Here is a 17,615-nt window from a genome sequence, read left to right as displayed (position 1 = left end):
AACTTTTGTTGTTTGGCTGAAGCATGACATTGTGATGCCAGAGAAAGTTATGAGCTACTGGTGTCAGGTTTAGCAGAAAGCAGGTGAGGTTCAGAAGGAAGAGAAGTAAAAATGTAAGGACTACATTCATATGACCTAATATTCTCTACCATAAATTGAAGAAAATAAGGAATTCTTTGATATATGTCCTTTGCATGTTGGGTGAGCAAATGATTGAGGCATGATGCTGGGGAGATTAAAACAAAAAAACAAACCCTAAACACATAGGCAACATTGAGTTAACTTGTCATAAATACTACACGAATTGAAGTGCGGTGAAGAAATGTCAGACCAACCAGCTGTCTCACTAAGTACAATCCCAGAAGTCACAGCTGAACACATTTTTTAAAATATAAAATAAACAGGCTTTATACTGTATACTTTTTAATTCAGTCACAACTACAGTCTACATAAAGTTCATTTGGTAATGTCTAAAATGACTACTAAAATATGACAATCACTAAACTTTAAACTACTATAACATACACTAAAATACTTAACACACTTACAAAAAGATGAAAGCTTACCCAGCTGGTTGCAAACGCAATTCCTAGAAGTGCCTTAAAATGTAAAAGATCATATGAAGCTTTTTATGAACAGTTTTTCTCTCGAGAACTTTATTGTCTTTTTAGTATATTATAGATTTCCTCTCCACTAACTTGACACTTATTACATGATATTCACAGATAAACTGCAATGAAAAAAGTATACTAAAAAGAGCAAAAACAAATTACAAAATAAACTATGGGAAAGTAATTGTACATGAAATCAACTACTGGATAATTTTTTCAGATACGTGTATAACATATCATTTTTTCCAGAAAAAAGGAGGAAAAAGAATACAATATGTATTTAAAGTCAATGGACTGGAACATTAACATGGTTAAACACTATTTCCTACAGTAAGTATGTTTGCCATAGCAGTAAATTTTTAGAAACTGTGATGCAAATTATTAGTGTGCTTATAAACTGAACTATTCAACTAGAGATTTGTTGCTTCTGTATTTCTGAAATGCTGCAGAAGTACTTTTATTATTTGTATTAACATAGTGCCTAAGAGCTCTAGTCATGGACCAGGATCCCATTGTGGTATGTGCTGTTCAAACACAAATACTTTACCATCTTCATTTTTATTCTTCTGAACTTCAACTTTAATTTAACACAATCAGCACTATTACTACTGTAACATTTGACTCCGTCCTTTTTAAATGTTCCATAGTAGTGGTGAAAAAAACATTTTCTTTAGCTGGTCTCCCCATTTTCTAATTTTCATTACAAAAACTTCATAAGTACTTGATAATTATCTGTCTGTTTAAAAAAAATAAAGATATGTCCTATATGACTGAGGGAAGCCATCTTGGATTTGTTAACTTACCCCATTTAGGCTGCCCAAATCCTTTACCAAGTGTTCATCTGCAGAGGCATCATAGTTAACCACAGCATGTTGCTTGTCCACACTACGTGACTGAAATATTAAAAAGATTAAAATTAATGCCAGGGGATAATATGAAAACTACAAATGAAAAGAGAAGAAGCTACAGACAATCTTTTTCATAGTAACACAGGTAATGTAGTAACACAGTTATGTGCTTTCTATTGATGTGTTCTGATTAAGTTTACCAAAAGTAACTGGGTTTGTTTGTGTGGTTTATTTTCTCTTAGACAGGCTGGATAACAAATCTTCCTTGTTTCATGGTTATATTTTCTAGAATTCTGTCATTAGAAGCCTCTATAGTTTTACACCATTTCCAAGCATTTAAAATGTAAAACTACCATCTGTTTCAGATGGGCTAGAATTACATTTTGTTGTACCAGGTTTTCCCCAAGAATTGCTAGTAGAGAGATGGTTTTATAACATGGATAAATAACGCGGAAACAACAAGGAATAAAATACTTCCATTTGTGCCAAATACAGATGAATTTAAACTAGTGGTTCCCAACCTTTTTTGGCTTGAGGGCCACAAATATCATTTTTACAACCCTGAAGGGCCATCAATCTATCAACTCATAAAAAATGTATTAATGTATACACCATTAAGGACTACAAATCATGACATATTTAAAGTAAACATTTTGATGCTACTGTGCTCATTTTTACATTCACTATTTAACACCTACAAGTTACTCACAGTATGTCACACATTCATGGACAAAGCACTAGTGTAGATGAGTGACTGTCACTACACACTAAAGCATATGGCCTGGCAGCAAAGCCACAGTGGATGATAAACTGGAAGGCACTGAATTTTTAGAGTCCTGCCCCTCCTTCAAGCATGGTGGGTCAGTGAGAAGGCTGTCTCCTTGCTGATCTCCTGTGCCCCTGGCTGCAATAGGGAAACTTCACGCGTCCTTTAGCCCTGGGTACTCCACCTGGGTCCCTAGGCAGTGACTCCCTTCTACAGCCAGTGGGACTGGAGATCAGTGCTCCCCTCCCTCTGGCTGTGGCAGGGATCCCAGCATCTATGGACCCAGAAAGAGCGCTTTGCTGTGCTCCCTGCCTCAGGAAGGGGGGAGGGGAGCGCTGATTGCCCATCCCCTTGGCTGCAGCAAGCAGCCTGCACCGGTCTTGTAGCCCCGTGGCAATGGGCTCCACCTGGGTCCTTAGGCAGCAGCTCCCTTCTCCAGCCAGTGAGAGGAGAGCGGCAGGCCACTTTGAAAGACCCCACGGGCCACAGGTTGGGAACCACTGATTTAAACTTTCAGAATCAACAGGCAAGGGTATTGACCCATTACACTACAACAATACACTATGAAAGCATTACTTTACAAAGAAGCTTAATAAAAAGTGTTTCAGACCAGGGAAGCAACTTCCCTTCCATATCATTTAGTAGGCTAGAAATACACATTTAAGAGAAATGTGTGTATCAAGTTTGGTTGTCTACCAAACAAATATGTTTGTCCCAAATATTTTGTTTACTAAAACTGATGTTGTTCGTTAAATTAAGTTATATCCATCTCCCTGAAAGATATTTGCTAACCTGCACTTGGTGTATTCACTGAATATCAATTTTGAAACTAAAAAGAAAACCTCAAACACTAACAAATTATATTTGTGTCCATTGCTGCAAGAGAACACACATACATTTAGCCATACACATGCCTCCCAAAATGCAGAACAGGGAACATAATTCACTGAGCACACCACATGATGGATTTAGGAGAGCACTGAGTGAGGGGGGTAAATCATCTTTTCTGGAGTTAAGTAGTATTTGCAAAGAAACAGAGGAAAGAGGCCATTTTTAATTTCCAGCTTGTGATTGGAAAGATTCACCATAACCAGATGATTAAGTGCTCGTCATCAGAATGTCTGTTAGATGGAAAGTATTCAAATGCCATTTTTTTGTACTGCAGTTGCCATTGTTCTGGACTATAGGACAATATACATTTTTCCTAGACTGCTGTTTTTGTATTAGTACTAACATCAGCTGTTAAAGAAAAAAATAAAAATGCTGAAACTCAAGTGTTTTTAGGCTACAATATTACACATTGGATATTGTAAATATACATAGGTGAATAATGTATTTCTATAATTCACAAATATGCAACATTTTTAAAAAGCAGGACACTGTTGACTATATTTTTATTATCATATGTATAACTTGGACCTGTTATATTAACTGAGTCGTGTAATAAAAATCTGAGGTTAGTTATTTGACAGATATCTAGAAGTTGGAGACTATGCCTATTCTTAACACATTAATGTCTTTCAGAGAACAGAAATCCGATTGACAACCAAAAAATTTCTCTCTCATGGCTATGGTATAAACTAAGGCCTGGTCTACACTTACCTGGAAATTTGGCAGCAGTCAACCGGAGTTATGCAAGCTACGCAGAGTAGCCTGTGTAACTCCTGTCGACTGCTGTACTTCCATCCTGCAGTGTCTTCACTTCACTGCACCGATGGGAACTGTGTTCCCATCGACGCAGCGCTACGCCAATTGAGAGGTGGTTTTACTAGGCTGACTTCCTGATCAATTGAGTGGGTCTTCACTGACCACTCAATTGATCCAGAAAGATCGATCTGATGGTGGCAACTTTGCTGCCGTCAGTGTAGACGTATCCCCAGTAAAGGTGAAGAGCTCAATATACAGTATTCCATTACAGATCTCTTCCAAGCAATTCACTATGCCACAATTATTTACCTAGAAGAAAATGAAGTTTCTGCAGAAAATAAAGTATTATGAAAAATATATTAAAAATATTTGTTTGCAGCATTGCTGTAGCCATGTTGGTGTCTCTTCAAAATTATGAAATTTACATTTTTTGACACCTGTGATTTTCTAGTTATTTGCACAGTATATTCTGAACAAACACACATACCTGATATAAACTTATACAATTATTCTTTTCACAATCTGGTAATTTTACAGTGTGAAGTTATCATGTAATGGTTCAAGTGATCTGATGCATATGATAATTATTATGCCTTTAAACTTGAGTGCACTGTAGTTTTGTATCATTAACATCTCTCACACAAGATAGCTAAGTATTACCTTGGCCTGTTGCCCATAACATCCACATACAAGGCTTAGACAAGCTGCTGGTTGCCTTCATGTTCCAATTTTAAATCTCCAATGTACTTTCGTATTTCTTCTGATCCAAAAGAGATAAGCATGTAAGGATTCCAGACCTTTTAATCATGAAAAGGTTTTATTTTTATTATTTAAATATGTGACCAAGAATTAACCTTCAATAGTTTCTTCAGAGGTAGAGATACTTAAACTAAGGATTCAGTATTCTTCAAAGACTCCCTTCTCAAACAACTCAATGATATTCCCTGAATGTAAGAAAGAGTCTGGAATTTCTGTTGCTTCCTGTCAAATTAAATAAAGCTTTAAATTAAGAGCTTGGCTTAATGACAATCTGTTTTGCTTTCATGTCCAGATTACTCATCATAACTGCTTTCACTACTTTGCACAAAATGTTAGCATTAAACCTAGATTCACAACGAGAAACATTAACTTATATCTCTGTTATTTGTGTTTATCGTAGAGTAACAAAATAAATTTCACAGTCCATACTGACACAGTATAAATTAATTACTACACCAACTTACTACACTGCTTCCAGGCTTCAAGATTGTAAAAAATTCTGCTAAGGTACGAAGAAATAGGGAGGAACAATCAAGGGAAGGCACAGTATTTTTATTAAATCAAACATTCAGTATGACAGTAAAGTCCCACAGCTAAGGAGGAGCTAGCTCCCCAGTCCCAATTCTAAGTTCTGTTTTCTATCCTCTCTAACTTTTGATTGGAGTAACTAATTTATTAGAAATTGGTATGCTTAATATTGAATATGAAAAGGATTCTGAGAAATTTGGAAAGTGTAGGATTAAATATTTTATATTTACCATAAAACTAGGTTACTTACCAGTAACTGATTTTCTTCGAGATGTGTTGCTCATGTCCATTCCATTATAGGTGAGTGCACACCACCGTGCATGGTTCCCGGAACTTTTTTCCCCTTAGCAGATCCTGTAGGGCGGCTCTGGTGCCCCCTGGAGTCCCATGTACATGCCATGGTACATGAGGCACTGCCGGCCCTATGCCCCCTCAGTCCCTTCTTTTTGCCAACTCCGGCAGTGGGAACAGGGGTTGGGTTGTGGAATGGACATGAGCAACATCTCGAAGAACATCAGTTACTGGTAAGTAACCTTGTTTTCTTCTTCGAGTGATTGCTCATGTCCATTCCATTATAGGTGACTAACAAGCAATACCTTGGAGGTGGGTAGGAGTTACCGGTGAGCTGCCCTGAGTATGGCTCTGCTGAATCCCATGTCCTCTGTCGCCTGCTTGGCAATGGCGCTTGAGCCCTGGTTGAATGCGCTGTGATGGTTCCCAGGAGGGACACCCTCGCCTGCTGGTCACAGAACTTGATGCATGATGTACTCCATGAGGAGATGCCATCTCCTCTCCTCCTCCGAACCATGCGGTTTGGGAAACACGGGGAGAAGATTATCTTAGTTACCATGAAATTGGGAAACCACCTTGGGCAGGAAGGCTGGATGCAGCCTCAATTGCACCTTATTCTTACAGGATATTGTATAAGGGGGCTCCGAAGCAAGGCCCTAATCTCAGAGACCCTCCTAACTGAGGTAACGGCCACCAGGAAGGCTACCTTCCCTGAAGGCATGAGCAGGGGGCATGAAGCCATGGGTTCAAAGGGGGGGCCGTGTGTCTCGAGGACCCGATTGAGACCCCAGGGAGGCCCCGGGTCACAGACCTGTGGGTAAGCCTCTCCACCCCCTTGAGGGACCTGACCAACATGGGGTGGGAGAACAGCGATCTCCCCTCTAGCTGCTGATGGAAGGCCGAAATGGCTGCCAGGTGAACCTTCAGCAAGACCAGCGCTAGACCCTGGAGCTTTAGCTGGAGCAGGTACTCCAGGGTTGCCTGTTAAGGCGACAGGCTAGACAGACTGCCCCAGACTCCGTCTAAAAGGTAAACTGTTTCCACTTAGTCCAATACACGACCTGTGTAGAAGGTTTCCTGCTGCCAAGAAGGAGTTGTTGGGCCTGCATCGAGCAGGCTCTCTCTCCCTCCATCAGCCACAGGGCCTCCAAGCCGTGAGGTGCAGGGGGTCTAGGTTCAGGGGAAACAGTTCATGAGGAACACATCGGAAATCGACCCAGTCACGCGACCCCGGAGCGAACAGAACCTTGGACACCTTGCTTTCCAGCCAAGGCAAATATGTCCAGTTGGGGAACTCCCCCATTCTGGAAGATCCTCACCACTACCTCTGGGTCTAACTGCCAGTCATGGCGGAGTAGGAACGACTTGCTGAGGCTATCCGCCTCTTCGTTCCTCACTCTGAGGAGTCCCTGCAAAGGGCCGAGGGGCGCGCTCTCCCCCTGCCGTCTATGTAAACCATGGCTGCAGTGTTGTCTGTCAGCACCTGCACCATTCTGGCTCACGGGAATCGAAGGGACAACTTATACGCTAGGTGAATGGCCCTCAGCTCCTTCACGTTGCTGTGCAGGAGCTTCTCCTTCCCTGACCAGGGCCCCTGATTGCCTGAGGACACTGATGCAGGCTCCCCATCCTACATCAGGAGCATCAGAAATTAGGGTGACCAACAGGACCAGTTCCTTGAACGGAACACTTTTCATCATTGCCCGGGGAGTCTGCCACCAGTCTAGGGAGGGTAGGACGGGTGGGGAACTGTGACCACCTGGTTCAATGGGTGTCTGCTCGGCACATTAGTGGGAGCCAGCCACCGTGAGACGGAGAAACGCCTGTGGCTGGGGAGGACAGACACCTCAAGTGAGCTGTTTAACTGTTGTCCGACCCCCAGGGGGCCCCTGTTGGGGGGCTGAGGACGAGCTGGGGGGTTGATTTCTACTTTTGAACCCCCCATTCCTGTCCCTATTTCTATAGGGTTAAAAGGGCCTAGATGGAGGCCTTGGCTGCTGCTGTGCCTGGGGCCAGAACTGCTGCCTCGAAGACTGGGGCATGTACAGGCCCAGGGAGCGAAGCGTGGCTCTGGAGTCCTTCATGCAGCTTTGTATCGGTCTGATCGGAAAATAGAGCCGACCCATCAAAGGGGAGGTCCTGAATCTATTGCTGCACTTCCTGGGACAGGCCCAAGGATTGCAGCCACAAGCACCTCCTCATGGCAATGGCGGAAGCTATGGCCCTAGCCACCGAGTCAGCAGCGTCACTGGACATCTGGAGCGCTGCCCTAGCCACCGTGATTCCTTCATCCAGGATGGTGAAGTCTGTGGTCTGGTCCTGGGGCAGGGCCTCAGCAAACCACCTGAGGGAGTCCCACAAATTAAAATTGTATCTACACAGGAGGACCTGATGATTGGCAATCCTGAACTGTAGGGCTGCCATTGAATAAATTTTTCTCCCAAACAAATCCAGCTTCTTGCTGTCTTTGTTCTTGGGAGTGGAAACTGGCTGACCTTGCCTCTGGTTGGCTGCATCTACCACCAGGGTTCCCAGGGCCGGGTGAGTAAACACATACTCGAACCCTTCAGGCAGGACATAATACTTTTTCTCGGCCACCTTTGATGTAGGGGCAACCGAGGAAGCGGTTTGCCATAGGGTCTTTACAATTTTGAGGACCCTATAGTGGACTGGTAAGGCCACCCTCACTGGGGCAGCCGCTGCCAGCAGATTGAAGAGGGTATCATTGGCCTCCTCTAACTCCTTCACCTCCAGCCCCAAGTTAGAGGCCACCCTCCTGAGCAGCTCCTGGTGCACCCTGAAATCCTCCAGTGGCGCCATATGGTCCCAGGAGACTGCCTCATCTGGTGAAGAGGAAAAGGACTGTCGAGGCGCGTCCTGCGGGTGTTCTCTCACCTGACGAAGGGATGCACCCGTAGAGGGTCCCTCCATGGGGTCCAACTCCTCATCCGAGGAGTGATGTCTGTGGGCCTTCTCCTGAGCTGGAAGCATGGACCAAACCCCCACTGACAGGATGGATTGTGGCCCCTGTCCCATTTGAATGCCCCATTGGGCCCAATAAGGCCATTGCTGCAGCCATTGACCCTGTGGCCAAGCTGGGGCTGACTGCGCCGCCGGCTGTGGCGCCTTGTGGGGGCATCGGCTGCCCTGACGACTGTGGCCTCTGTGGGACACCGAGCCACTAGACCTGTGGTGCCGTGCACGGCCTTGGTCCTGGGTGCTGCCTGGTGCCAGGGACTGTCCTCTCAACACCTCCGACCTGGAGGACAATGAGGACCGCCTCCGTTGCTGTGAATGGTGCCGGCAAGCAGATGTGCGCTCCAAGGAGCTCAAGGTACCGGAGTGTCGTCTTGGCACCAAGAACTTACGGTACAATTTACTCTTTGGTGACCGAGGCCGGCACCGCTCCAAACTCTGCAGTGCCAAGCCTGACTCCGGCGACCAGGTTCTGCGTCGGGGACTGCGCAGTGCGGGGTCTTCGTATGGCGACTGGTTCCACACCGCTTCGGTGTGGGTGAACTCTTCGGTGCTGGGGATGCGGAGCAGGAGGTGTCTGAGTGCCGCCTTGTGGACCTCGAATGGTGCTGCCTCTTGTCGGTCCCCAGCGCTGGAGGTGGCACAGGCCGTCGGCACCAAGAGGGAGACTCCGCATTCCAAGTCGAAGCAGGCTGGCTTGAGGACACTGACCTGGAGCGACTGCTGGGGGAGCATCCTCGCTGTACCCGATGGCCGTCTGGTGTGAGATCTTCCTCCCCATATTGGGGATCTCCACAAACCTTCAGGGGGACCCAACGTGGGTTTGCCCCGTGACACCGGCCCCTTCTTCCTCGACGGAAGGTGGGGCTGAGATGCCATGGGAAAGGCCAACAAGGCTTGTGCCGCCTGAAAAGCCTCCGGTGTCAACAGCGTTGGCAGAGGCACTATGCCACTCCCAGGAGTTGGGGGAGGCTCCCTGCTCAGAGATGCAGGCACCAGAGAACACTCGATGGGCCGTGGCCGGTGCATCTCCACACTCGACCCTGCCCGTACCGACGGTGCAGAGGAGTGTCCGCGCTTCGCCTCTTCTTCTTTGGCAACAGGGATGTTGCTCGTCGCCGAGTTGAGGCCAGTGCTGGAGGTGCACTTCACACTGAGGTGACACTTGGTGCCGTGGAGCGGGACGGCTCGGATGCTGGGCGGAGCGCTGGCTCCATGAACAGGTCTTTTAACCAGATCTCTCGGTCCTTCTGAGTCCGCGGTTTAAAAGCCCCGCAGATCTTACATTTATCTTTCCTGTGCTCTTCCCACAGGCACGTAAGGCACCGATCGTGGGGTTCACTGAGCAGGAAGGCCTTCCTGCAGGAGGCACACGGCTTAAATCCGGGCGACCGGGACATGGCCCGGCAGCTCTAAGTCCCTCAGGGACTTCTTATCTAACTACACTTAACAACTACTTAAAACTAAATAAAGTACTTCAAATAACAAAGAGTTCAAACAATGGGGAATGGTACTTGTAGAGAGCAAGGCTAGTTCCAGCAACCGTCACAGGTGGAAAGAAGGAACTTAGGGGGTATAGGGCCGGCAATGCCTCATATACTGCGGCATGCATGCGGGAGTCCAGGGGCACCAGTACCGACCCTATAGGATCTCCTAAGGGGAAAAAAGTTCCGGGAACCGTGCATGGTGGCGTGCACTCACCTATACTGGAATGGACATGAGCAATCACTGGAAGAAGAAAAATAGATTTTTAAAATAAATTTAAATTATACTTTTAAAAAAGGTTCCCAGCTTCTTGGAATATTTTAGCACGTATCTTTTCTGCACTGGTAGGATTAACACTTCTCTCAAACAGTGCCACTGGAACTCTAAGGTCTGGAATCTTTTCACCATATTATGGTTGCCAATGTCTTATCCATCTCTCTCACTTAATAGGCATATTCTTTTTTTGCTGCTGCGGGTTTTAAGGAATCTAAATGTTGCATGGATTCCAGATTGGTATTTTCTGTTTGGTGTTACTTGTGGTCTTCAATTCAAACTTGCAGCCTATCACCTTTCTCTTCTCTATGGGATTTTATTGGTGGCACTCATTTTTGAATGAGGAACAAATTAGGATCGGAGCCCAGTTGTGTTACAAGTTGTACAACCATATAGAGGAAGACAGTGTCTGGTCAAAAAAATTATAATCTAGAGGCTCTTGAAAAGCCACCCAAAATCCAGTTCAACACAGATTAGTTTTAGAATGTGGCTATTTTGGAGGATGGCGATAAGGGGGAATATGCCATTTGAAACTGTCTCTTATAGTAACTGCAGGACTTCATCCAGGACCTTAAATAGATTGTAATTAAAACAGAACACAGAGCTTGGAAAAAATTCATGGACATCTACTAGCCATATGCAGATATAGAAATATGGGTAGGAGGCATCAATGGCAACATCCTGTTGAGAAGTTCAACCCCTACTCAAACTATCAGCTGCTGGAAAGGGAAGCTCCATCTTATGAATCTTCTTCTAACTAACAAGTGTTTGAAATGTAAAGCTCTGTCCCCCCCTTAGCTACTGGAAAGGAGAAAGAAGTGGTTACTTACTGTAACTGTGGTTCTTTAAGATGTGATGCCGTTGTGTATTCCACTTCGGTGTTTGGTGTGTGCGTGCCCAATGAGCCGGAGCCAGATAAATTTGCCTAGAAGTACCCGGAGAAGGGTGGCGCTTGTACCTTGTGGCCATAGCCCCTCTCTGGCTATATGAGGTGGCACTGCCTCGACCCTCCCTCAGTTACTTTGAATGGAACACAAGACTCCAATGCAGAGGAGACGGATGGTGGGTTCTGGACTACATGTCTGCATCACATTTCAAAGAACCATGATTACAGTAAGCAACCATTTCCTATTCTTTGAGTAGTTGCAGCTGTGTATTCTACTTAGGTGACTCACAAGCAGTACCCTCCCACCACAGGAAGCAAGGCTTGGAGTCTACCTAAACAAAGAGAGCAGGACCGCTCTACTAAAGCTTGCATCCACCCTGGAAGATGACATTATAGTGTAATGGTTCATGAACCTAATACTGACAACCACACAGTAGCCCTGCAAATGTCCAATATGGAAATGTCACGGAGGAATGCTATGGATGTTGCTTGAGCCCTTGTAGAATAAGCTTGCACCCTCTGAGGGGGCATAGCCTAGGCCAGAGGTCGGCAACCTTTCAGAAGTGGCGTGCCAAATCTTCATTCATTCAATCTAATTTAGGGTTTTGTGTGCCAGTAATACTTTATATATGTTAAAATGTATCCCCCCCCCCCCACCTGGCCCTGCCCCGAACCCTCTCCCTTGTGACTTGGGCCCAGCGCCCTGGACAGGAGCCGCTTCCAGTCCCATGCAGCACTCCACGATGGCAGCTCACCCCTCCCAGCCTCACCCATTCCTCCTCCACCTCTCTCCCATGTGACATGGGCCCAGCATCCTGGCCAGGAGCAGTTCCCAGCACCACCAAAAATTATAAAGAACCCTGGTGCCAGTGGCAGTGAGAATGCTGTTCAAAATCATCTCATGTGCCACGTTTGGCACGCATGCCATAAGTTGCTGACCCCTGGCCTAGGCTTTTTCATATTCTGTTTTGATGCAGGATGTTACCTATTTGGAGATCGTCTGCAAAGAGACTGCTTTAACCCTTCATGTGGTCTGCATATGACACAAACTAACAAAGCAAAGCATGAAACGGTTTAGTCCTGTCCAGATAAAAGGTTAGACATTGCCTGATATCTAAGGTATGAGATGCTGCTCTTCTGGAGATGAATGTGGCTTAGGAAAAAACACATATACTATCCGGTTCAAATGAAACTGAGAGACCACTTTGGACACAAACTTTGGGTGTGGTCATAAAGTCGCCTTGTTTTTGGAGAATTGTTTATAAGGGGGCTCTGCCCTCAGACCCTGTAATTCTCACAGTCTGTTTGTAGAGGTTATCCCTACAAGGAAAGCAAATTTTCTGACACCATAGCGGAAAGGGACAAGACACTAGGTGATCGAATAGAGGACCCATCATAGCTGCCAAGACCGTTTTTAGGTTCCACTGGAGAAACTCTTCTCAGACCGGGGGATGTAAATGAAAAAGTCCTTTTAAGAATCTCGTTACCATGGCACTGGAGAAGACTAATCTTCCCTGAACAGGGGGATGAAATGCTGATATAACTGCCAGATGAACTAAGCTCAAGCTCAAGCACCAACTTCTGAAGGTGTAAGCAGGTACTCCAAGATGTCATGGATAGAAGCCAGTGTCAATTGGATTCTGCAGGCTAATGACCACATTGAAAACTGCTTGCATTTTGCTGAGTAGGCCATTCTGGTAGAGGACTTTCTACTGTTGAGCAGGACTTGCTGGACAGTCACCAAACACTACTCTTCCTCCTCATTCAGCCATGAAGCAGTCATGCCATGTGATACAGGGAGCTGAGCATGGGATGCAAGGTGGGGCTGTGATTCTGAGTGAGCAGGTCAGGATGGAGGGGAAGCGATATGGCAGCTGAATAGACAATGTGAGAAGGTTGGAGAACTAGCACTGTCTCATCCACGCCGGGGCAACAAGAATAAGCTTGGCCCAATCCGCCTTGAGCTTGACGATGACCTGAAGGATGATCGGGATTGGAGGAAAGCGATAGAGGAAAGTCGACTGCCAACAGCAGTGGAAAGTATTTGACTGGGAGCCTGAACAGAGCTCCCCTCAAGAGCAGCAGAGATGACATTTCCGGTTGTCCCCTGTAGCAAACAGGTTGATCATCAGGATGCCCCAAGCTGTGAAGATGACCTGAAGAACACTCATTTTCAGAGACCATTCATGATTTAGGGAAAAATACATGCTGAGATGGTCCACAAGATGATTCAAAACCCAGGCAAATGAATGGCTAACAGAGTAATATTCTTCTCAGTGCAGAACTGTCATTGATTACCTCTAGGCAAAGAAACCTGGTGTGCTCTTCCTTGTTTGTTGACATAATATGTTGTGGTGATATTGTCATGTACCTGATATATCTGTTGAGGTCACAAAGGTCCAGGTTGAGTCTTACCCACATCCAAGGCAGGGGTGCCAAGAAGTACTGGGAGTAGAAGCCATGGTCCTCCGGCAGAACCTCCTCCCCAACTCCCAAAGCCAGCAGAGAACAGACCTGCTCGAGGAGCATTATCTTGTTAGAGGTGTCCCTAAAGAGGGACAGGAAGGAAGGGTGGGAAGAGCTGTGGAGAGGAGCTGGACGGCATAAGCTGAGCTGATGGTGCTTAGGACCCAACTGTTAGTAGTGATTAAGCTCCAGGCATTGTGAAAGCGGACCAGTCTGTCCCCAAAGATGGGCAGATGAGGAGGGAGGAGCAACTCCTGGAATAGTGTTCTGGACCGAGGAGTCAAAATAGGAGCTTGGAAGGAGACAGCAGAGGACATGTGGAGGGGTCGAACACCAAACCTAACTGCTTTCCCCTATGAGATCTCTCTTTCTAGGGTAATCATGTGGCTTAGGAGGAGGGAATGGCTGGTCAAACATATGTCATGGATGATACTGCCACTGGACAGTGTAATGGCACCTCTGCACCACTGGCATGTACACCCCCAAGGACCAAAGGGTTGAATTAGAGTCCTTGAAGGAGTACAACATCTTGTCAGTTTTGCCCGAGAACAGAGTTTGGCTACTGAAAGGCAAATCCTCAATGGCTTGCTGGACATTCTACAGCCCGGAAGCCCTCCTCAGGGTGATCGCAGAGGCCATCACTATGGTGAGATGTTGGCCACTCCAAGTGTGGACTGGAGGGATGTCTTAGCCACCATGCAGCCCGCACTGACAAATGCCCAAAATTCCTCCCACGAGGCCTCGGACTGCTGGTTTGTGAACTCCGATATAGCTGTCCAGCTAAAGTCATACTTGGACAGTGAGGCTTGCTGGTTAGTCATTTGCACCTGCAAGGAAGAGGGAGTGTAAATCTTCTTGCCCAGGTGTCCAATTATTTAAAGTCCCTATTCTTTGGGGTGGACTTAAACCTGTTCTACCAAGCTTTGTCGTTCATTGCAGTTACAACTAGGAATTTAGTGCTGGACAGGAGTAAAACGCCTCAAATCCCTGCATGGGGATGAAATATAGTAGAACCTCAGAGTTACAAACACCAGAGTTACGAACTGACTGGTCGACCACACACCTTATTTGGAACTGGAAGTATGCAATCAGGCAGCAGCAGAGATCCCAAAAGAGCAGCAAATGCAGTACAGTACTGTGTTAAACGTAAACTACTAAAAAGATAAAGGAAAAGCTAAAAGATTTGACAAGGTAAGGAAACTGTTTCTGTGCTTGTTTCATTTAAATAGTTAAAACCAGCATTTTTCTTCTGCAAAGAAAAGTTTCAAAGCTGTATTAAGTCAACGTTCAGTTGTAAACTTTTGAAAGAACAACATTTCAGTTATGAACAACCTACATGCCCGAGGTGTTCGTAACTCTGAAGCGCTTTTCCATGTACTTAGCCACAGGTGGTACCAAAGCTGGCGTGTTCCAGACGGCCTTAGCCAGTCCAAGTAGTGCATCATTGATTGGGAGGGCAATTTTCCCACAGGTATCCAGCTGTAAAATGTTCACCAATTTGTGGATGTTCTCCTGCAAGATTCTCCTCCTGGATACTGAGAGAATCAACTACACTCTGCAAAAGGTCTTACTACTCCTTAATATCCTCCAGTACCAAAGGGGAGGATGAATCAGGCAGCACAGAATCATCCAGAGACAAAGACAAGGTCCATAACTGAGCCAGAGCCGGATCCTACTTCAGGGATGACCCTGGAGGCTCAACAGGGTGAAACATCACTGGTGATTGGGCCTGAGGCAGACTGACAAACACCACTGCAGAGCCGGTCGGCAATCTTGTCTTTGAATGAGACGAAGAGTGGACCTCTGAAATCGAGAAAAATCCAACAGATTGAATAGAAGCCATTGATATGGATAAGGAATTGGTAGCCAGTAGGCACTGGGCCAGGGATCTCTGTCCCAATCACGAGATACTTGCCAAACCTTGTACCCATAATGTTCCATCGACAGCCCTCGATGCTGATCAAGCAATGGAGAGTGGGAGGATGATGACGCTGACTCAAACACAGACCAGCCTCAGGATCCTGAGATAAGGGTGGACCAAAACCAGAGGAAGCGAGTACACGGCCTGACTCATCCGTCGCCCAGAACAAGGCAGTAAGTGGCACTGCAGATGGAACTGGTCTTGTCAGTATTGAGCATGCTGGTGCCAGAAGCGGTGTCAGTCCTGAACAGCGGTACTGGAGTGTCTCATGACAATGACATTGAGGGCAGTGAAAGCCACCACGGAAGCATTTGCAGTGCCAACTGCAGCAATGCCAAGGAGATTCCCAGTACCGAAGTCCCCCCATTCTGTTCCCAGTGTTGACCCTACTTCCAGAACCCATGGAAGGGGAACATTAGGGTGTGGTGCCAACAAATCTGAAGATTCGGTGGCTCATTAAATTGAAGAGGCTATAGTTGACACAGCACTGGGTAAGTCCTGAACCAAAGGAGTGGTGGGGACTGAAAGAGAGGAGAGGTCTGTACCTGCCTGGTATGCTGCCGATGTAGAAACAATTGGTACTCTGGCATTTCCCTCATCAGTACCAGACTTACTAGCTGCCCAGAGGGAGGAACCAGAGTCAACAGTACAGGCGAGTCAATGTACAGGTTTTCTAACCTCCTTACTAGGTACTGGGGTAGGGTTAGAGGTACCCGCACCATCCTGAAGGCCGACAGCAGCTCCGTGTTGGTCCCCCCAGGCAGAAGGGTCACCCCAAGTACTGAGAGGCAAGTCTCTTCGGCTCCAGTGTGCTGGCACGCACACACCAAAGTAGAATACACAGCTACATCTATTTGAAGAACAGCTTGCTTTGTCTTTTCCACCTTCCAAAGGCAAACAATCAGTCTGGCAATTCAGTTCTGTAATGGTTTGCAAGTCAAACTGCTAGGAACACCAATACAGGAGTCATGACTTCCCAAGAGAGACCACATATGCATTTTGTGACATAGTTTGCACTCTGGTGGTTTCCACCAGGAATTACACTCCTATTTCTTCTCCCCATCCTGTTCATTAATAGCTGCATGGAAGGAGTAGGAATCAGCTACAACAGCTCTATGGCCTCTAACTTTCTGCTCTCCTTGCACCACTTGAGGAGTACAAAGGGAGCAGAACGGAACATAGAATCTGCTCCAAAGTATTAACTGCAGCCTCTGGATCCTTTTGAAATAATGTGGCTCTCAGGCTGAAAAGTTTGGGCTTTGGTGGTATATGGTAATCCAATTATCTTGTTTTATTTGCCTTTGTGTGATTTTCAGAAAAAAGTTCTATTCAATTGTAAATATCATCCAAGATTTTAAGTGAATCTGCATTGGAAAGGAAGTGTTCAGGATGTGCAAGCCTGAATAGTTCCAACAACGTTTGCCCACAGAAAGTGGTAAAAATTGATACAAAAGAAAAATGTGTACACACGAAATAAAAAAATTAATTTATTTTTGGCTAGAATAATGGATCTGAAATATGAGCACCAAAATTATCTCATATGGAGAGTAATGTCAACAATTCAGAATTTTTCACCTTCTGGTTGATAGTTTATTCTACCAACGGGTTCTCTCACTATGCTAATTTATAAAAATAAATCATTTTAAAAATGCAGTATTTACAAAGGAGCAGATTTACATATTGGAATATTCCAGATAAATCTAATCTCAAATGCAAAGCTATGAACACTAGTGCTTTGGTATACCTTACGTAAGGCTCCACTGTAGGACAAATCTGCATCCATGGACTTGAATAAAACATCTGTTGAAACAACAATGCTTGGGCATATATCTAAAATTTAATCCTCTACTTAATTCCTTTGTGTTCCTTTTATAAAGTGTTTTAGCAAGGCTTCTATAATATCCATGAACCGTTAACAGAGAAGATAAAGAAAGTGGCATTTAACAGTGGTTTTTATCATGCTTTCCCCACATTCTTTGCATTTAGAGAATAATGGAATCATCAGTGTAAAATGGAAGGACCTGCACAAAGAACTATATATGCAGAACAAAAAGTCATTATCATAGCCCATGAGTAAAAAAAATTAATAGTCGTGCAGGAATGCAAGCCATCTAAGTATACTAAATAGAACGTGCTTCAAACCATCTGTGCCCAGATT

At 45.4% G+C, this 17,615-nt stretch overlaps 1 protein-coding gene across 10 annotated transcripts in view; it reads right to left on the bottom strand.

Annotated features, from left to right (window-relative positions):
- Nucleotides 1-17,615, bottom strand: part of CEP170 (centrosomal protein 170) — a 191,777-nt gene that overhangs the window by 133,017 nt on the left and 41,145 nt on the right. For 9 of the 10 annotated variants that reach the window (XM_067555263.1, XM_067555264.1, XM_067555265.1 and 6 more), the window contains exon 3: nt 1,415-1,504. In XM_067555263.1, the coding sequence (XP_067411364.1) occupies nt 1,415-1,504 (90 nt within the window). Of the gene's footprint in view, nt 1-1,414; nt 1,505-4,532; nt 4,663-17,615 lie in introns of those variants that run through there. The other variant, XM_067555273.1, reaches the window with a different exon arrangement.

Source organism: Emydura macquarii, unplaced genomic scaffold (genome assembly GCF_026122565.2).
Source record: "Emydura macquarii macquarii isolate MOO-44397 ecotype Brisbane River unplaced genomic scaffold, CSIRO-AGI_Emac_v2 contig_1597, whole genome shotgun sequence".
Lineage (NCBI taxonomy): Eukaryota > Metazoa > Chordata > Testudines > Chelidae > Emydura > Emydura macquarii.
The sequence above is the reverse complement of the archived record's forward strand: the minus strand, read 5'-3'. Positions and strand labels throughout refer to the sequence as shown.